General features: G+C 37.0%; 1 protein-coding gene across 5 annotated transcripts in view; it reads left to right on the top strand.

Moving 5' to 3' along the window:
• The window catches only part of RNASEH2B (ribonuclease H2 subunit B), a 61792-nt gene that overhangs the window by 31500 nt on the left and 8266 nt on the right, over window positions 1–22026 (top strand). For 2 of the 5 annotated variants that reach the window (XM_072976206.1, XM_072976209.1), the window contains 6 exons: window positions 8231–8295; window positions 9877–9982; window positions 12417–12498; window positions 14427–14469; window positions 16929–17009; window positions 19500–19931. In XM_072976206.1, coding sequence (XP_072832307.1) covers window positions 8231–8295; window positions 9877–9982; window positions 12417–12498; window positions 14427–14469; window positions 16929–17009; window positions 19500–19616 — 494 coding nt within the window. In that variant the 3' untranslated portion in view covers window positions 19617–19931. The other 3 variants (XM_072976208.1, XM_072976207.1, XM_072976210.1) reach the window with 3 other exon arrangements.

The following is a 22026-nucleotide window of genomic DNA, read 5'->3' as shown; positions in this document are numbered from 1 at the left end:
TAAGAACCAAAACAACACGCTAAGTTGTGGTTATTTGGGTTAGAGCTGGTTTGGCCGACTATGGCAGTTCTTCTGCGACCATGAAAGTGATGATTCCAAGAAATGTAAGCTATGGTGGGAAAGGGGTAACCTCATTCACTGCATTTCACATTTGGAGGGTCTACTAAATTCATACTTGGCCGGATTTAGAGCTCTGTTTTGGATCAGAGGGGTGTGTGGTGCCCAGGTTTTTATCAAAGCAGTCCCATTAAAGACATTCCTTGATTCTGAGCTCAGCAGGGGACAGTAATCTTTTTGTGGGTGACAGGTGAAGTTGCTCATAACCATTTCTGAAAGCCAACGCAGTGAGGAATAATTACAAGTCATTTTAATTTTGCCAGGTTAACAGAAGTTGAAAATGCAATTAACTCATGATGTAAAATTCTAATAACTGTATAAGAACAGTTATCTTAAACCAAAACCCAGAAACTCAGAATCTGAAATAGTACTATTCAGAAATAATATTACCACACTGGCATTTGTTTGCTTGTAGCCTGGGTTTCAAAGCCAGAGCATCCCACTCTCCCATTCCTTCCTCCTTGCTCACTGACCCCCTGACCGTTTGAATCGTCATCTGAACTCCTGTCCTAATCTCTTTCACCTCTCATCGTTGTCTGACTTGTGCAAGTTCTGCTGTGATAGAAAGTGCATGCCCTACACTTGTCTTGTTTGACCAGCTCTAAATAACGACTTATGAACTTCAAAATACCGTGCATTTACCTGTGGATCTTCACGGAAAATGATGTCTGTCTTAGTATGCTGTCCTTGTACACAGAACTGACATAAAGAAAAATATTTCACATATGTGCATTCTGTGTCAAGGGGTGAAGCAAGTAATGTGAAATTGCTTATGTCTATTTTGATGAAGAGGCCTTCTTGATGGTTGAGGCATGAGAGATCTTATTATTTCTTGTTTTTAAATCTTCCATTATTTTAAGATTTACAGAATGTAGCTCATTAGGGGAAAAATTAAATTATAAAGAAAGTACCAAGACTTCTAAAGAACTGCTTACATCTTTTACCATGTGTAATGTAACCTGTTACTTCGTTCTGCCTTACTATCACTGAAAAGGAAAGAAAGAAAAAATTTGAGGCGTAGAGTTTTTAGAAACCCAGCAGGTATAAAGGTCGATAATATATCTGCTTTGAAAAGGAAAGTACATGGGCAGGTGAAGCTGTTTTTTTTTAATTAAGAAATTTAAAGGTACAGAAAAACTGAGTCAAAAACTGCAAATATTATTTGTTCCCAACCACAATAACCAACCACTGTTAATATTTTGTTATATTTGCTTCATATCTCTTTCACGGAAAGAACTTCTTTATGAACAATTTGGTAATCTGATCTCAGGATCTGATGGCCTACAAGAAAAATTTTAACTGTGTTTGTTTCATAGTTTCTAGCAAATCATTCAAACTTTTAGCATCCTTGATCTGTAAGATGAAGAGTTTGAAGGCTTAAGAGTATCCCTCATATTCTACCATCTATTATAATTAGTCCTCTGCAAGGTTGTTCTAAATCAGAAAGTAAAGCTTTCCTTCTCTTAGCTTTAGAATGTTGTGATCTCTAAATGACCAGCATGTGAACATTATTTAAGTATTGCAGCTAAAGTAACTAAGATCCACCACCAAGAGATGCTTCAGAAATTAAATGAAATAATACAAGTAAATCAATGCCCAGAGAGTGCTGGCTATAGAGTAAGTGCTCAGTAAACGTTAGTACCATGAAGGCTTCGGAGTTGGAGATTTTTAATTCTTTGCTGATGTTTCAGTACTAGGTACACAGTAAGTGACCAATACGCACTTGTTTGATGGTCCATTGATTAATATATGCTCAAGAGGTTTAAGCAGGAGAATGAGGATAATCAGATAATAATAAAAATATCTACCATATATTGATAATTATTATATATGGTTTCTATGCATGTTATTCTATGTTATTGAATTCTTGCAGTAATTCCCTTTCATTGTTATTAGAGCCTGAATTTTTACACATGAAGGAGTTGAGGCTCAAAGAGTTTAAGCACATTGAGTAACATCATAGAACTTGAAGTGGCAGAATCAAGATTTGAACCCATGTCCGTCTGACAGCAAACTCTTTCCTTTCCTCTTACGTCTGTCTGTAATACTTCCAAGAGACTGTTAGAGTTTTTAGGTGTTGTCTCCTGTAAAATTAAAAACTTACTTTAAAAAAAAATCTTGTATATCCCCTCTTAATAATTTCCCTTTGCGAGGCAAAGAGAGAGACAGGACAGGAGGCAGTGGGAGCTTCTGCAGCTGAAGGAAAAGACGGTCCGTGTCCTGGCTGTGAGCTTTCTGTTTTCTGGGCACCCTCTTTTAGCAATTTCCTTGGGTCCTGGCTGCTTATTTGAATTTAGATTTTTGTCCCTTTTTAAGTTAGTGTTTGGTTCTATTCTCTGTATTTAATTGCTAGGCTTTTTAAATAAGGAACATAGAAGACTGCTGAAGAGTGATCAGGTACTACCCATGCCAGGGAATGAAGAGAAAGAAGGAAGCTGGTGTTTTTTCACTTCATCCTCTCCACAGGCACTGTACAGACAGAGCAAAAACCTGAAATGTTCAAATTCCCCAGCCAGCTATTTTGATATTAGATTCCAGATGCTGTGTCAAAAGTCTGTGGCATTAAAGATCTGGCTAAGCCTGCTAGCTTTATGAGAACCTTCCCCCTGCCTTCTCCCTGCTGAATAAACCCAGCCCCAGTTGTTCGCATCCTGAATGATGGTGACCTTAGTTAGTTAGCACTGCCTGCTTTATTAGTGAAGGAAACGATGTGTCTCCGTTTGCTAGCTCTGGGGCTCAGCACGTTTCTTGCCAAAAAAGCTCCCATTCAGTGGAGAGATGACAAGGGAAAGGACTAATAAAGGGTTATGAACCTCGTCTTGAGTGTAACACTCTGTTTCACATTGCAAGCAAAAGCTGCACTGCGCTGTCCGATTTGATTAACAGGAAGAGCCGGGAAAACTTACCTGATTAAAATACCCCAAGTACAGTTGCCAAGTTTCTATCCCCAGGAGGCGGGGGGTGGGGGTGGTGGGGGACCATATGAATTTCTCAGTTGTGGAAAACATTCAGAAAGGAGATGTGAAAATGTGCTGCAGGCAGTTTGTTCAACAATACATCAGGGAAATTCAAGTTTGTGAACTGATTACCCAATTGCTGAACATGTTATTTAATTGTGGACTCCTTTTTATTCCATCTTTATTTTGTAAACTCAATCTTTCCAGATGTTTGAGACCAGTTTTATAGGCACCAGACACATTAGGGAAAGAAAACTTTCTAGCATGTGCACATATTATCTAACTCACAAACTCTTGCAAATACTAAATTTAGGGCACAATTGAACATGTTATGGTATTTTTCATAATTGTAGGTAATCCGTGGCCTTTGTGAATATGTAAACCACCTTGCTTATCAAAATGTGTAAATTTTAAAATTAAGCGGTAGTTTATGCACTTGTTCCTTGTATAGCATTTTGGGATATTCAAGCTGGATATTTCTTAGTGATCATCTTGTCCAGGGAATGTTTAGTCAGAAATAAATTTGTAATTTAAAAACTTCCTAAAAAAAAACTCCAGGCCCAGCTGGCTTCAGTGGTGAATTCTACTATACTTTAAGGATAAAAAAAAAATCAATTTTATTTCTATATATTAGCAGTGAACAATTGGACAATGGAATAAAAGCATACCATTTATAATATTAAAAAATCATGACGTTCTAGGGATAAATGTAACAATATATACAAGACAAGTACACTGAACATTATAAAACACTGCAGAGAGAAATTAAAGAATTAAGTAAATAGAGATATATACCATGTTCATGAATTGGAAGACTCAGTATTGTTAAAATGTCCATTCTCTCCAGAGTGATCTATAGATTTAATGGAATGCCTATCAGGCTTTTTGTTTTTTATAGAAATTGATAAGCTGATTCTAGAATTTATATGACTATGCAAAGGACCTGCAATAACCAAAATAATTTTGAAAAAGAAGAACAAAATTGGGGAACTTAACACAACCTGATTTCAAGACTTACTGTAAAGCTACAGTGATCAAGAAAGTATGGTATGGGTATAAGGATAAATAAATAGATAAATGAAACAAAATAGAGAGAACAGAAGTGGGCCCACATTTATATATCCAATTGTTTTTTTCCCAGTGGTGTCAGAATAATTCAATGGGAGAAAGAATAATCTTTTCAACAAATGACCTGGAAAAATTGGATATCCATATGAAAAACAATTACCTTTGACACTCTTCTCAGAGTCATACAGAAAAATTAACTTGAAATGGATCAATAACTTAAATGCAAAAATGAAAACTATTGAATTTCTGGGAGAAGACATAGAAGAAAAACTTTGTGACCTCAAGGATAGCAAAGATTTCGTAGAACGCAAAAACCACTAACCATAAAAAAAAATTTTGTTGACGTTTCATCAAAATTAGTATCTTCTGGTTTTTGAAAGATACCATTAAGAAAAGAAAGAAGCTAAGCTACAGTTGGAAGAAAATATTTATAAGACATATCTGATAAAAGATATATATACCAAATATATAAAGAACTCTTTTAACACAAAAATAAGATAAGATACAACCCAGTAAAAAAAAAAAATCAGAATGTTTGAACAGACACTTCACTAAAGAAGATTTATGAATATGGCACATGAAAAGATGTTCAGTATCATTAGTCACCAGAGAAATATAAATTAAAACCACAAGGAAATATCATTAATATCCATCAGAGTCACTGAAATAAAACAGACAGACAACACCAATAAGTTATGGAACCACTAGAACTCATCTGCCTGGCTAGTGGAAGCATAAAATTGTATATAACCACTTGGCACTTTCTTACGACACAGTAATTCTACTCCTAGGTGTTTACCCAAGACTTACGGAAGATAAGTGTCTCAAAGATTTTGCAAGAATGTTCAGAGCAGCCTTTTAGTTTCATAGCAACTTTTTCAAAATAGCCCAAACTGGAAACAACCTAAATGCCCCTCAGTAGGTGTGTGGGGTATCAGTACGCAGGGCACTACTCCGTAGCACAATGAAAGGAGCTATTGCAAGAAACAGCAGCATGGAGGCATCTCACAGAAACCATGTTGAGTAAAAGAAGAGCATCACAAAAAACTACTTACTGCATCTGATTCCATTTCTGTGATATTCTAGAATTCAGTAAAAACTAATCTGTAGTCACAGCAGATCAGTGGTACCTGAGGTCTGTGCGGGGATGAGAGAGTTGTCTGCAAGCTCAGGGGCACTTTTTGCGGTGATGGTTACATGACTGTATGTAGACATTTGTCCATACTCCTCAGATGATACATGTCAAATGGATGTGTTAATCATGTGAACACCATTCCTAAGTTGTTTTTAAAAAATAATAATAATGAAGTAATTACTTATCCAGCACAAGGAGCTAAGCGTTTGATTTCAGGCAGCGTTTTTGTTTTGGGGTTTGTTTGAGTTTGTTTTGGTTTGGTTTTGGTTTTTGCTTTTTCCTCTCTCATTGTTCCCTGCAAGATAATGTTGGCTCCTTCCCGTCTCCTGTGGAATCCAGTGATGGAATGTAGGAAGCAAGGCAGGAGTGACTGGAGCCTGAGTGACCAGGAGGGTGGTTTGGGTGGAAGAGCCTCAGCCCAGGGCTTCCTGGATGAGTTTGCTTATTCTTGCTGAGACGGGATGAAGTCACCCCTGGAGAAAGATACAAGTTAGCGTCCACGGAGGGTGCAGTGGAGCTGGAAAAGAATCAGAGGAAAAGGTATTAGAAAGACCAAGAGAAAGGTTTTACAGAACCATGGTAGAGTGTTTTCCCACAAAGAAAGGGTCAGATGTACTGAGGAGGGTGAGGGCTAATGGATCTCAGCAAAGTGAACAGCAGACCCATGGCTCTGAAGTTAGCTTGAGAAGGGATTGGATGCTCCCGCTCACCAGCTCCGTGGCTTTGAACAATTTCTTTACCCTCACTCAAACCTTAGTCTTTTGAGACAGGGACGAATAGTAGTTTTCACCTGAGATTCATTCTGAGCATTCAATGTGTGTATGAAGAAATGTGTATAAAGAATTTAGCATAGGCCTGAATTTACACTAGTTTCTGATATTACTGTTAGCGTCAAGTTATCATTTCATTTTTTCTTAACTAATGTTACGTATGTGCTGTGTGCCAGCTGTTGTGCATCATTATCATTCAATAGGTGACTTCCCGAGGTGACATCGTGTGCTGGGTGTGCGGGAGCCCCAGCAGTACGGCTCAGAGCCCAGTCCTCCTTCTTCTGAAAGAGCCATTTCAAGAGGAAAAGGAAGGGCCTGCAAGGGGTTCAGGGAGTGAGCGAGAGAAAGGGAAGCTGTGGCAGATTGTGGAACATCCTTTCAGGAAATTTGGAGGTAGAGGCAAGAGAAAAGAGAGTGGCAGAGTCAGGGTGGGATTCTTAGGAGAGACCTGACCACTGAGCTGTGGAGATTGTCCCAGGCAATGATCAGAACATCTAAGGCTCGTTCAGCAGTGTGCGTGTATTGAGTGATTGCTGTATGCTCTTAGAATTTCCTCTATTTTTGTGCAAAGAAATACTACATCAACTCCAGAGAGGTTGAGTCCAGTCTCTAGTGCCTTGGTTCCTTAGCTGTCCTTGGACGGCTGATTTCCAGGCCGTCCTGGCTCCAGGAGAGCAGGCACTGTGCCTTCGAATTCTCAAACTCCTGCATTTTCATTATTTCATTTTCATTATTCCAGTGACACATCCTGAGGAGATGGGTGCAAGGGTCCAGCCCAACTCCATCCGCCTCCTGTTGCCCGCAGTGTTGACAACCACAGGCTGAAACGGGGAGGAAATGTACGAGAGCCCCGGCCAGCCCCTCCCCAGACAAACCTTCAGTGAAACTCAAGCAGTTTAACAGACTGCAGAAAATGATCCCTCAATAAGCGGTTTCCGTTTCCCACCATGATTACGGAGGAAAGAGAAAGCATCGTCCTGTGTAACTCCAGCAGAGTCACATGTGGCGAGTTTGCATCTGGCCGTGGGAATTCCAGGGGTCACAGAAATAACTCCTGCATGGAGGCAGGAGGCTGGGAGTGGAAGTGCTGCCTCTGCTGATTGCACAGAAAGCAGGAAACCCCATGAATGAAGTGTTACCAAGGAAATAATGGCTTAATGTCATAGACCACATATGACATTAAGCTGTTATTTATATGTGCGTGTGTGTATATATATACAATATATAATGTATATAAAGTTAGCTGGATTGTGAGGAGAGGAAGTATAATTTATAAGAGATGAAACTTTTATCCCCATAAATTGAGCCTATCATAAATCTAAATTCCCCTGAAATAGCTATGGATATACTGGTAATACATTAAAAGATAGACAGATCTTTTCTTCTTTCTCCAGTAATCCCACCAGAACAGTACTAAGTAGTTAACAAGATTCTTTTCCTGAATGTATGCAGTAACTTCATAGGCATCTGCATTTAGCTTCAGTTTTCTTTCTTGAGATTTCCTTTTTTATTTAGAAAAGAAGTCTTTCATTGAAAATTGAGGTGAGCTTAAAGTTACTCAGAAAAATGAAGGTCGCTTGCTATGTTAATCGGCTGAGTTTTAAAAATTACCTTTTCAGGCATAACTAGACTTATTGTGGTGACCATTTCAGAATGTACATGAATATCAAATCACTATGCTGCACGCCTGAAACTAATATGATATTATATGTCAATTACACTTCAATTAAAAGATTACCTTTCCTCCAGATTTATTTTTATAATTGTTTTCAGTCTTACTGAGAAATAATTGACATACATCACTGTGTAGGTTTCATTTGTACAGCATGATGGTTTGATTTACATATATTGTGAAATGATTGTCTCAAGTAGGTTTAGTTAACATCCACCGTATCATATAGATACAATAAAAGGAAGATAAAAAAATTTTCCTTGTGTTGAGAGCTACTGTATAATTTGATAATTTTCTTAAATTTTACTCATGTAATAGTTGGATGAAACCTGGGGTACCCCAGTTCTGTTTAGAGACTTTTAATGTCTCAAGTATGTTTTCAGGGTTATAAATTGAGTTTTTCAAGAATATCAAATATTATAAAATATTTTTAAATTGTTATCTTGTGTATGATATAATGTTATGAGTCTATTTTTTGTTTAATCCACTGCATTTTTTAATTTTAATACAGAAATAGACAAAAAGAAATATTACAAGTACAGCAAAGAGAAGACATTAAAATGGCTGGAAAAAAAGGTACAGTACCTCTCTAGTGCCTTGTGGCAGACAGAGTTTAATGCTCCTTTTTAAACATCTTTAGAGAAGGTGATAAGTCTGAACCCAAACACCATCTTGTACATCCAACTACAAGAGAGAAGCTGTAACAAAGACCACCAAGTGTGAGAAGGACTTTTCATTCTCCCTAACTCATGTCTCTCTGGACTTAGCTTGATGTATTCCTTTGACCTGCATTCTCACTTCCCCACTACCCTCACCACTGAGTGAAGAGGTTCTGGCTATTTGCTGGTGAAGATTTGAGCCTTCCAAGCCGGCTCATCCTAGGGCTACGTGCCTTTGCTGCTGTCAGCCCTGCAAGCGTCTCACAGGTTGATGCTGCTCACACACGACCTGCCAGGGGACCAGGCCGACGGGATTCAGGCCAAGAGGAAGTGTGACCCCTCTCAGTGTCTGGGGGTCATCTTTCAGGGAAACCCTGTATCTTAGTGATCCTAAGAATTAGACCTAATATAAGGGCATGGGCAGTGTTTTTCAAGTCAATTTAGTAGATCACAACTAGTAATTCTCATGGAATGGGATAGGACAGGATAGGATATACTTAAAGATAGCACAGAATAAGGACAAGTATTAAGTATGGCTCTGTGAAACATATTTGTATATGTTTTTGGGTATTGGGTTGCTGTGTGTTTCTTACTGTGGATATAGTAAACAAAAAAGCCACTGGTCTAAAGATACTGTGAACTTTCACAGTGATTCAGAATCTCACCAGACCATATCTTTTAATGACAAAGTTTTTGCAAGTTCAGTGGATACCAGTTATAGACTGATTCCTAAGATTCTCTTCTGTCTTGTATATGAAAAACATGTTTGTCATGTCATGTTCCTGGGCACACTGGAAACCTGGGAACATGGAAATGAACCTTGCAGAATTAATCAGGCTCCTATGTACAAAACAGTGAAAAGTGGCTGTGTTTTTCTTTTCATTTGCACTAATAGTATTTCCACTAGTAGAATTCTATGTAGGTGAAGAATGAGGATAAATGCAGAGCAGAATTTTGGCATTTAGTTTTTTCTCTTAGCAAATGGTAATAACATGAAGTTTACATTTATTGTGTTTCCTTTCTTAAATTCCTAGGAAGTGAGAAACTCATATTATTTTATTCTGTTTAGAAAATCATTACATGTAAGCTTTGTACCATGTTTTTTTTAAGGGCTCAACATATATTAACTCATTTAATGCTCACAACAGTCCTGTGAGGTACTGTCTTGATCCCCATTTCATAGATAGAGGCACAGAGAGGGTAAGGGACTAGCCTATGGTCACAGAGCAAACCCACGCAACCTGCCTTCAGAGTCAGCGCTCTCACACCATGTAGGCCTCAGAAAGCCCATGTATTGAGCTCAGCTCACAGTGCTGTCACTACTGCTCACCTTTCTCCAATGTGCAACCATCTCTCATCTTCTGGCGTCTGGTGAAGGTACTTCTGGGTCCTCAAATACTTCTTCCTGGATATTCAGTGGATTGAGGAACATCTGGAAAGTCATGGGTTTCTAAAGTTAGCTGAAAATACAGTTATTCTGCTTTTGGTTATTTCATAGGTTAATCAGACGGTGGCAGCATTAAAAACCAACAACATAAATGTCAGTGCCCGGGTGCAGTCCACTGCATTTTTCTCCGGTGATCAGGTTTCCAGTGACAAGGAAGGTAAGTAAATCGTTTCATCAGAAATTATTTTTTTCTGGAGTAAGTTGCTGATGTGTAAATGCCTGTCTGACCATTTAAAATCTGAATGTCTCAGAAGCTTCACATTCTTGCCAATACGTTCTCATAGATCTCCTGGCAGGTGCTTCTTTTATTTCAGACTCAAGTTGTATTTCTGCCCTAGATCATTCCTATCACTAATTGATACTTAAATCATTCATTCAACAAACATGTATTTTGCACTGATAGTAAGAACAACACTAACAACTCTGGCTGTCATTTATTGCAGGCGTGTTGTGTGCCGAGCCTTTTACTATCGCCAGTGTGCACACATTGTCTCATCTGACCCTCCCTCTAAGCCTCATTTTACAGTGAGAGTCCCGACTGTCCGCAGTCACACAGCTGGTACCTGGCAGAGCGGGGCTAACAGGGCTTGACTGACTCTTAAGCCCGCGCTCATCACCTTTTGTTGTATGTTCGTTTGGCACAAGGGTTTCCTGTGAGCTGCATCTATTTGCATCTTACTCTCAGGACGCATAGGTCCAACCGTAGGTCTCAATGTTTTGATTTTAGGCGAAAATTTATTCACTTGGCAATTTTTTCTTTTAGATTATTACGGTACATTATTTTGCTTTTTCCAGTGTAGTGTCCTCTTGTTTTTATATATGTGGTTGAATAAAAGCAGCTATATAACGCCATTAATGTTCTGTAATGGTAGGGTGGAAATGATTCCGACTTCAGGCTCTAATTCAGTGTTCCTTGTTCTAGGTATACAACTCTAAAACATCTGAGTTTATTTATTAAAAAATAAAAATAAAACTAGGACCAGTGACCTGTTGGTAATTGATGCTAATTCAGTCAGTCTTTGATTTGCAGAAATCTGCTTTATAACACCTTGCACATACAGATGATAGCTGGCTCCTGCCATTCTGAAGTGTTGGGCTTGCCCTTGACATCTGAGTTTACCAGATGTCAGTGTCTCTGATGGGCTTTAACAGCAGAAGAGAAAGGACTGATTCAGATGGATGGATGGATGGGTGGATGGACAGACAGAGAGATAAATGAATGGTTTGACAGATGTATGGATGGATAAAACTGTAGATTTTTGTTAAAGTAGAAGGGGTGTTAGAGGTTATTTAGACAGATCTTCTAATTTTAAAAATGAAAAACCAGGATCTCAGAGAAGTAAATGACTTATCCAAGATGATCCATCCTAGCTAGCAGGCCAGGTCTTCTGCTCTGAATCCAGTGTTCATACCAGCCTCTGAATACAAGGATCTGGGCTTGGCGATATTGCCATTGAGGGTCCCAGCCATTAAGTAAGCTTTATGCTCTTTACACGCTTTCCTTTTTTAGATCTCTAGCTTGAGATGCTACCAGCAGAAGCAAACAGATGAGATGTTGGTTTTCTGAAAATAACTTTGTCTATTCATGACTCATTGGATAATTAATAACTCAGAACCATGAACAGATTTTTAAGAAGGGTCTAGTGATAACTTTCAGTTCTATGTTGGCAATGAAAATCTCTTACCGACGACTCTTTGAGATCAGGTGATCCAGGCAGCAGCCACTTTCGAACTAATACTGAGGCAAATTGTTATCCTAGCGTTGAAGGTAGAAGAGAAAGGGGAAAAAAAGAAGAAACTGAATATCCCGGCAACAAACCTGGGATATTGCTTTTGGTGGTTTATATTCCCATGTGATTATGCCATCTATTAAATTTGATTAACCCCCAGTATTCTACAAAAAATACTGAATTAAGGAACAGGGCTTTAAAACAAATTTTCTCTTGTGTAACTGTATTTAACTGATACCAGAGCTTCATTTTAATATGGAGAATCCAAATGCTTTAGAAGTAATGAATATACACTGTGCTGAGTTTTGTTTTTTACATTTTTTAAGGATTTTATTGGTTTGGAAGTATATATGGTGTTCAGGACTCTTATAATGCAAGTACTTAATAGGGATATATCACATGTTATTTCTCTTAAATAAGTGTTCTCATTACTGTTCAGTAATTAGGTTTATTTTATGTTGAAATGGACCCAGAAAAGATGAATCTTTTAAAAAGACATGAATATTTCATATTGTTACAGCTGATTTTGGAACTTTATTTATTTGTATTCAAGGACCTCAACTAAGAAGAGAACTCTGAATTCCTAACCATAGTTGAGAGAGCAGCTACTGTAATATATGTACTTTATTATCTCATCATGTCTTTGGTATCATCCTGCGTGATACCTCAGCTGTCACGTCACCCCACTACTCTGACAGACAGATGTGAGCATCCCCATTTCACAAATGAGAAAACTGAGACTAACAACTTAAGTGACTCTCTGAGGCTAGACAGCGCCAGAACTTGAACCCTCGTCAATTTAACTGTAAAACTGCCATAATTATTACTAATTTTTTTTCTTTCACTCTCTGTTTCTTTCAGAGGATTATATTCGTTATGCTCATGGTCTGATATCAGATTACATCCCTAAAGAATTAAGTGATGCCTTATCTAAATATTTAAAGTAAGTATGGTTCATCTTCAGTCATAATGAAGCATAGCTGTGCTTCTTGGTTTCCTAGAAATAGGATTTCTTTATGGCTTTTCATATCACTTTTTCTGATAAGAGATTATTCTCTTTTTTTAATTGTAGTAATAGTTGATTTGCAAGGTTGTGTTAGTTTCTGGTATACAGCAAAGTGATTCCGTTATATGTTCATATATATATTCTTTTTCATCATAGGTTATTAGAAGATATTGAATGTAGTTCCCTGTGCTATACAGTAGGACTCCTTGTTTATCCATTTTGTATGTAGTAGTTTGTATCTACTAATCCAAAATTCCTAATTTATCCCTCCCCCAGCTTTCCCTTTTGGTAACCATAAGTTTGTTTTCTATGTCTGTGAGCCTATTTCTGTTTTGTAAATAAGTTCATTTGTATCATATTTTAAATTCCACATGTAAATGATATCATATGACATTTGTCTTTGTGTGACTTACTTCACTTGGTATGAAATCTCTAGGACCATCCATGTCACTGCAGATGACATTATTTCATTGTTTTTTATGGCTGAGTAGTAGTCTGTTGTGTGTATCTACACCACAACTTCTTTTTCCAGTCATCTGATGATGGACATTTAGGTTGTTTCCATGTCTTGGCTACTGTAAATAGTGCTGCTGTGAACATTGGGGTGCATTATGATAAGAGATTATTCTTGAGTTATATCATAAGCTCTGTGGTTTGGAGGTGATTTTTAATGGACATTTTTTTTGATTGGAACAAATTAATTTAATGGATACTTGTTGAGGAACGGAAACTCATGAGTGTTACAATTGGAATCATGGGTTGTATGATTTTAGACGGTAAACTATTAAAATTTTATCACCAGTCAGACTTAACCAGTTTGGTTCCTAGTGATCATTTTAAGAGAAATAAAGGTGAAGAGGAAAGAGTAGATGGCATGTAGAATATTTTTGAAAGTTATGTTTAAAGGTTTTGAAAGTTACGTTTAAATTTTATTGTTATTAGGTGTTCAGTAAGGATTTTTTTTTATGCCCAACACTTGGAATTCAAAGAAAGAAGAAACACAGTCTGTGTCTTTGAGGGGGAAGAAGTGTTTGAGAATGACTTGATTTGTGTTCCTTCCTTCATAGAGACCTTTAATAAAATATAAAGACTTAACCTGAAAAAAAAGTTTATTTTCTGTATTTTAGCAACTGTTGTTAAGATTTTCTGTGTGATGACTTAACAGCTTTTCCTGATTCCTATAATAACTTTCTCCTCTGATACATGAAGATAAAATGACTTTTTAATGGATATAGTTGCTTTTTTAGCAAAGTGCATTTTGGGTCCTATTTTAAAAAGCAATTAGTGGAAACTGGTTCCTATAGTAGTGTAGTAATACAGTATATTGAAAGCCTGCTTTGAATAGATAAACATATCCTTCTGTTTAATCTTTTCCTGGATTCTTTGTACCTGCTTATCTTGTTAAAGACTTTATGTCCATATTCCATTTTTTTTTAGATTCTTTTCTTTCTGCTGAAATTGTTAAGGTTTGTTTAAAGACTTAAGGAGAAAGATACATCAATTAAACTTCTCTTTAACAGGAGAAAAGTAAGGCTTGTGTGACTTTTTGTCAACAGTTAAAACAGTTTTCACCTTTAAATGTATGCTAGATTCATCACTTATGATGAAAAAATACAATACCAAAATGCAGATGTATCGAGGCTAAAGAAAAGCAATTCCTTTTCAACAAATGAGTTCTAATTTTATTTTTTAGCTCAGATGATTCCAATACAGAGAATTAAATAGCTAAATGAAGATTTAGTCACTTAGAGAAGTTTCACTCTATTAGATGAAGGTAGGACTTACTAAGTCTTAGGTTGACCCAGTCTATCTGTTTGCTTGTCTATGAAAAACCATGACTATGCTTTTTATTGTTCATTCCTCAGGCTTCCAGAACCTCCAGCTGCAGTACCAAACCCTCCATCAAAGGTAAGAAGCTGTGACGAAGATATCTTTGGAGGACTTGGGATAATATTACACTTTTGCCACATAGATTCAGTATATTCTAGTACATTTTAAAGCACACTTAATCCACTGTGCATGGAGTGATATTATGTGGAATGATATTATGTGGGCTGTCCATCAATGTTTTTATTTTTGTGGATTTACCTGAATGACAAAGTGCTATGAAAATAAAATGAGTTGGTTTTAGGCAGATACCTATGTCAAAATATTAGAGATACATAATTAAAATGAAATCTCCTTGAGTGAGCTAGATCCTATAGTTAATCACCAGGAGTATTCTGTGTATAACTGAAACTCATTTTGCCAAGTCTAATTGTCAAGGGCACAGAGGTGCACAGAGCATCATTTTTGCAGCACAGAGTATCCACTGAGCAAGGATGACCACACTTTTTTCTCTGTGCTCGAAATGATGAGTGCAATTTGTGTGTAATCTTTATCTGTCGGTGGAAAACCTCTCTTCTTCCAGATGTTCTCAGACTGCTACCCACAGCTCCTCTGCACCGTGGGCTGTGGCTTGCTTGCATCTGTCTCCCAGATACAGAGAATAGAGAGGCCGGTCATAAACCACACCTGTCGGCAAACAGTAGCATCCCTCAGTCCAGGCCTGCTTGCAGACCAGTGAGCGCTGCTCAGACACAGGGAGATAAACACATGCTCCACTTGTCAGTGTTCCAGTAAAACTTCATTTAGGAAAACAGATGTCTGGCTGGATTTGGCCCATGGGCAGTACTTTGCCAAGCGCAGATTTAGATCTCAGCATCTCATTTCTCCTACATCTCAGCTTCAACTCCTGAATTATTTCAGTTGCTCTCTGAGGTTTCCTGCTCCACTACATCTTCCTGGGGCTCCGGCGTGCGCCTAACAGACTCCACTGGATGGTGTACCATAGTTCAACCCAGCGTAGAACAACCTCTTCTGCTAGTTTTCCTGTCTGTGTCCAGCATTTGGTTGAATTTTACAGTAATAAAGTTGATTGTTTGCAGGAAGTGACGTTCCAGTGCTGTCAGGTATCTTTGCATCTGTGTTGTAATCCGTAGCACGGAGCCCGTCATCTGTAGCACGGAATGTGTTGCATTATTTTCTTACTCTCATGTTTGCCTACGTTGAAGCTCGGCTTCCAGTCCTCACCTGCTTCCATCTTTTGAGTTTATCACCATCAGCTAGTGGAGCAGAATGCCGTCAGTGGATGTGGGGATGTTCCTGCATTCCTTCTTTGCAAATCATTTGTAAGAATAAGACCAATCTCGGCATTAATGTCCGTGTGCTCTGCGGTCTGCCCTTCTCTTTCCAGAACTTACCTCATTTAGTCGGACCTTCTGTTACTGCCTTTCTGAGCCACTTTTCTATTTCTTCTTGAAACATTCCCCAAAAATCCATAGTAAGTCACTCTTTTAAATAATAAAAGTGTAAGTAATGTAACAATTACGTTTTTTCCCAACATATTCAACAACATGCTGGGAATAACGTAAAAACTAGTTAAGTGCAGAGGCTTCCGCAGTTTTTTTCTTTTTCATAAGCACCTGTAACTGGTGTCTTGTTTAATAGTGAACCATCCAAACACTCCCAACAAGTCAGTCATCATCATAGTGAACATTTTTTATTTATAAGGACGTGCCTTCTGTCATAAGCTCTTGCTGTGAACATTTTTTATTCAACTCATCAGTGAGGGGTGAATATGTTTGTAGCTTTCCTCATGGTTACCTGTGAGCTCTGCTCTCCTGGTTGAAGATACTTTTCTAGTAAAAATATGCATCACCTAATACCTGTTGCTGTCTTAATTTAAGTAGAAACATGTATTCTGAAGAAAGTTGCTTGCATATAAACAGTTTGTCTGGTAATACTCATACGTGATAAACTAGTATTTTTCCTTCTCTGTTTCCTAGGGCAGGTCCGTGTTGGGCCTTGTCAACCCAGTGTCTCCACAAAGGGCTTGAAAATCTGTAAAACTCCAAGTTGTGATCCCTGTGTGGGCAATTCTCCATATTAAATATCAAGACTTACCTGCTCTTCTCTGGGCCTTTTACATAATAAATGTGTAACAGTTCCTAGTGTAATGTACATATGAAGGCCCTGGTCTAGCTCTTGACAAGATTCTCACATTCGCTGATTGATGCAAAATGCTCACGTGAAAAGGTGAAAGCATGAGGTGAAGGTTGACTTAGGTGCATTGGGGCCGATGGAAGGAGCACTTGTACAAAAGTTGCAATCTCACCCCAAGTCCTCTGCTAGGATGGACGGGACATCTGGCTTTATTCCTAGATAATTGGCAAAAAATTCAGGGGTTGTAAAAAGTAAGCCCTTTGCAAGATCTGCTGCTCGATTTGGCTTCGATATGGGTCCAGATTGCATATGTTGTTTTTTTAACGGATCGATACAAGTGTCAAGGTGACGTTTGACATCACTTCACTGCTCTAACGTTGCAGAAAGTAAAGTTATCAGATGAGCCTGTAGAAGCAAAAGAAGATTACACTAAGTTTAACACTAAAGATTTGAAGACTGTAAAGGTACGTGTGTCCGAGTGCAGCCGCACACTCTTGATTTCCACAGCTGGTGCTGTGTGCATACATCCAGGAGCGACTGCATGCTTGATTGCGATTTTATCATTTAACCATGAAGAATTATTAACTTGTGTTTCTGTGACTTAAGAATTTTAATTCAAAATTGTGAATGACAATAAAAATGTCAAGCAACGAAGACTTTTTACGAGTAAAGAAGGGCAGTATTCCTACCAGCAGGGGTGTGCCTAGACTTTGCCGTGTATACAGAGTGATGGGATGGGGCAGAGGGAGGGACTCCAAAGATCATTTTTTTGTCAACTCTACTGCCCAGTAGCTTCCCAGAAATTATTATGATAGGGACAAAAATTATTAATAACCCCATAATTCAGTAAGCACCCCAGCAAATATTTTTGTAGCATTTCTTACTAAGCTTTATCTTCTACATCATTATAAATACATGCATAGCTTTTAAAAAATGGCATATATATAGTTTCGGGTTCTGCCCTTTTTATTTAGCACTATATTGTGAAAATGTTCATGTCGTTAATCTTTTTTGAAAAATTATTAATGGTTTCATGGTATTCAGTCATTAGTGTTATTTCACCATATGGAATATAATCTATTTAATCATTCCCCTGTTTTGGACACATAGGTTACTTCTGCTTTTTTGATTTTTTGTTTTAATGTAGTGATAAACATTCTTAGTTATAGTCTGCATCTCTGATTATTTCATGAGACACAATTTAAAACTCAGAGCAAACGCTTAATAAACAAGAGCTCTTTTCATGATTACTGAGATACATGTGTATATCTGAAATGCCTTCCAAAAATGTAGCAGAAATCTGTACTTGCCATCATTATTGCTGATAAGTATTCATCTCACATTTCGGGGAAGGCGTAATTAGGTTTATTTATTTTCAGAGGAGGTACTGGAGTCTGAACCTGGGACCTCGTGCATGCTGAGCTTGCACTCCACTGCTGGAGCTGTACCCTCCCCCGAGTCTCACATTCTTGACAACACTGAGTATTATCTTCATTCTTAAAAATTTTGCCTCTCTAACGAGGCTACATTTCTTTAGCTAGAAAGGTTGGTGGTCCTTCCAAATGCTTATTACTCATCTGCATTTTTGTGAAGTGCCAGTTCATGTCCCACGCCTGTTTCTGTATTGGGATAGTAATACTTTTCTTGTTCATTTGTAACAGCTCATTCTAAATTAAGGCTGTTAACACTTTTCATGATATATAGGGCACAGATAATTTAGTTGTTTAGTAGGTTTAGTGTTTTCATTTGACTTTTTAACTATTTTAAGGTTTTCTGAGGATTAAATATAGAAATTGTTTTTCTCTATGATTTTCGTATTATTTTTATGCTTAGAAAAACCTTGCCTGTCCCAAGATAGGTTAACTTCCACCTAGATTTTAATACTTGCTCCCCTTAGAGTTAATATTTTTAAAGAATTGTTTTCTTTAACCTACATGTCATTTATCTGGGCATGGAAATCTCTTGGCTTTCTGTAGGCAGGGACATTTCTGAGTTTCTCTGTGAGAAGTACTGTCCCCTCTTCTACGTGCCACTTCCCATTGTATCTGCTTGAGCACAGCACAGTGAGACGAGAGTTTGGACCAGGATGCCAGTTAAATGCAGGGGATAGAGGATGACTTGTCTCAAGACTCACTTTTCTCCATCGCCAAAAAATAAGCCTGCTAAATTATGTGACAGAATGTAAAAAGCAGGTTTTTAGGGATCATATGCTGACTGTGCCCTTAAAAGGTACTTTGACAATGACTTTGACTCACAGTTCCTGGGGAGAAAGATGATTTTTACTGATTCCCATCATTTATGCTTGAACACGTTGAGATGCACTGAAGTAAAATCTGCTGCTCTTTACCTTCTGCCAGTGCTAGCAAAACAAAACAAAAACAGTAACCAGGAAGAGAGAGAATTTTAAAAGGCAGAGTTATTTGGAGTCAGCTTTTTGGAAAGTATTTTTTTGTTGATGGAAAAGTGGGGCAGCTCTCCTGCTGGTCCTGGATGCTTCAAGGTACAGATTATCTTTTGCATTTAATAGCCTTGTCCTTGGTTTCACATAGAGCCTATGAATAAAATCAGACGGTAGATTGTTGTGAATTATTCATTGTGTGGCGATACAAGGCTGTAATTCCTCCCTCTGACAAATGCTGCCTCTGTCAGTTCCATTGTTTGTGTTACTGTCCTCAGTGCACCCTCCAGAATTATTTCCCCTAAAGTAAACCATTGGTTGTGACATTCCACTCCTTAGAAGGTGGCAGTTTTATCTCCTGTCTCTTTTAACATATTTTGTCTCTTAGGTCTGAATTCTGAATAGAAATCAGAACTTTTAAAAATAATCACTCTTTAAGAAGCAAATGCTTACCTCCACTAATGAACGTTGAGGCATGCAATGGTCTTGCTTGATTTGCATGTGTGATTTATAAATGTTACATTCGTAACAATTTTTCTCTCATTTTCATTAACAGAAAAATAGCAAAATGACTGCAGCTCAGAAGGCTTTGGCTAAAGTTGACAAGAGTGGAATGAAAAGTATTGATTCCTTTTTTGGTGCAAAACATGTTAAAAAAATTGGAAAGATTTGAAACTTTGAATATGAAATCTAGCAAAAATATTTGCCTTCTACATGTTTTATTTTCATCCTTCCTCCATGCCACTGTACTCCCTCACCTTTAATTACCACCTTTGGAAAAAAAGTAGAGGTGAGGGGCAATTTTCAGATTCACTTAAACATTTCTTTGAACTTGATTTTTGTGTTCCTGAACAAAATATGGGAAAGTAATTTTATAACTTCATGGCTTGTGGCCTTTGGAGTTTTGTTTGACATCATGAAAAGTAATCAAGTGGATAGAATTAATCTCTAGCATCACATTTCCTCAATAAACTGACATGTGACAATATCTGAGTGTATGCCTGTTATTTAATGCAGCTTTGCACATGGTAGCTGTAGCAATGCGGTTTTCAGTAATACTGAGAGAAGTCAGATAACACAACTATCTACTTTTTAAAAGCCTTTAGTTTTTGATAAATCTTTTAATTAATGTATTTTCTGTTTTATGAATACATATTCTTTGTACAAAATAGAGAAAAGTATAAAACAAAAATTATAATCTCCTAGCTTTTCCTTACCCAGAGATAATATAGTGTATTTTCTTTTATAATGATTTTTAAAGGAATTATAATAGTAATTTTATAAACTTTTTCTTGACGTCATTTTGTGATCATTTTCCCAGGCTACTAAAGTATTCTTCATGAATATGATTTTTTTAATAACAGTAATTTAAAATTTTTTGAATGCTTGATTATTTAATGACCAAGACCCTATTTTGGACATTTACATTATTTTCAAATATTTGCTGTTGGAAGAATTAGATTATATGTAAATATTCACATCTTTTATAATTTCCTTAGAATGGATTTTTAGATGTGGGCTTACTGATTCATAACTAAGTTTTCCAAATACGTACTTCTGGGAATATATTTCACCGAGAGGTTATAGGAACATACTGTCTAACAAATGATGGTATGAGTTCTTATCTTATTCAGTGCCATCTTGTTAGCTTTGATTGTTATCTTTGTAAATAAGTGGAAAAAAGGCACTTTATTGTGGTTTTAATTCACATTTTCCTGATTAGTAATGTCAACTGAAAAAAAAAATCTAACCTAAATCTTGAGAATTCTGCTTTATTCGGGGAACTTAATGAGGATTATAGCTGGGAGACAGTCGCCTTTCAGATAGCTTTGAGGAACTGTTCTAAAGAAGTAAGGGAGGAGCCAGGATATACAGGAATTTTTCCCGGGGTGGGGGGAAAATATATATATATAGTCAGACATCAAAAGATTACTGCTAATCAGACACAGAAAACATCAGACATTTCAAGTTAACGATTTTAGTGCTTTTCTGTGTATGGTAAGATGCAAGAGTCTGGGCTCATTGAAATTACTCATTTTATATGCACCTTAGAAATCTAGGACCAGTATCCTGTATTTTTCCATCCTGAATCCCCTCAGGGCACACCTTAGGGGGCCGCTGATGGCTCGATAGTGGGTAACATTTATCGTGTACTGAAATGCAGGTGACTTTTTTTGTCCACAGTAATAATATTGTTTGTTTTTTCACAATTTACCTACCACTTACCATTTTATAGAGAATTATTTGTTTATGTCCTCTATTAAATTATTGGAGTGTCAGTATATTTCTCATTTATTCTAAAAGTATTCTGTAACTCTCATTTATTCTAAAAGTATTTTTTGTCCACCATGTTTATTGAAAATTTTTTTTTAGTTTGTAATTTGTCTTTAATTTTGTATATTTTTTTGTCATGGACATATTTTAGTTTTTACGTAGACATACACAGGAACTTCTCCTTTACATAGATGTTATACTTAGAAAGTTGTTTCCCTTTATAGGAAAGGTTAACTAGTCACTTATGTTCTTCTATTTTTTTTTTAAGTGAAGTATAGTTGATTTACAATATTATGTTAGTTTCTGGTGTACAGCATAGTGATTCAGTTATACATATATATTCTTTTTCATATTCTTTCTCTTTATAGGTTATTACAAGTTATTGAATACAGTTCCCTGTGCTATACAGTGGGACCTTGTTTATCTATTTTAAATATAGTAGTTTGTATCTGCTAATCCCAAACTCCCAATTTATCCCTCCATTCCCCTTTGGTAACCATCAGTTTGTTTTCTTCTAATTTTTAATGGTTAATTTTTTTGTTTTATATTGAATTACTTAAATCATCTAAAAAATTTCTATTTAAATATGCTGCAGGATAAAGCTCTAATATGATTATTATCTCACTTCTTTATTTTTTCCATTAGATTTGTAGGATTATTTTGCCAGATTTTAAGAGTAAATTCTAATGGGATTTTTATTGAGATTTTTGTTAGACCCATGAATTATTTTGAGAAAAACACATCTTTACAAAATTCAGTGTTCTTATTCATTAATATAATATTTCTCTACATTTCCTAAAATCTTAAAC

The sequence above is a fragment of the Vicugna pacos genome, chromosome 14 (assembly GCF_048564905.1).
Source record: "Vicugna pacos chromosome 14, VicPac4, whole genome shotgun sequence".
Classification (NCBI taxonomy): Eukaryota; Metazoa; Chordata; class Mammalia; order Artiodactyla; family Camelidae; genus Vicugna; species Vicugna pacos.
The sequence above is the reverse complement of the archived record's forward strand: the minus strand, read 5'-3'. Positions and strand labels throughout refer to the sequence as shown.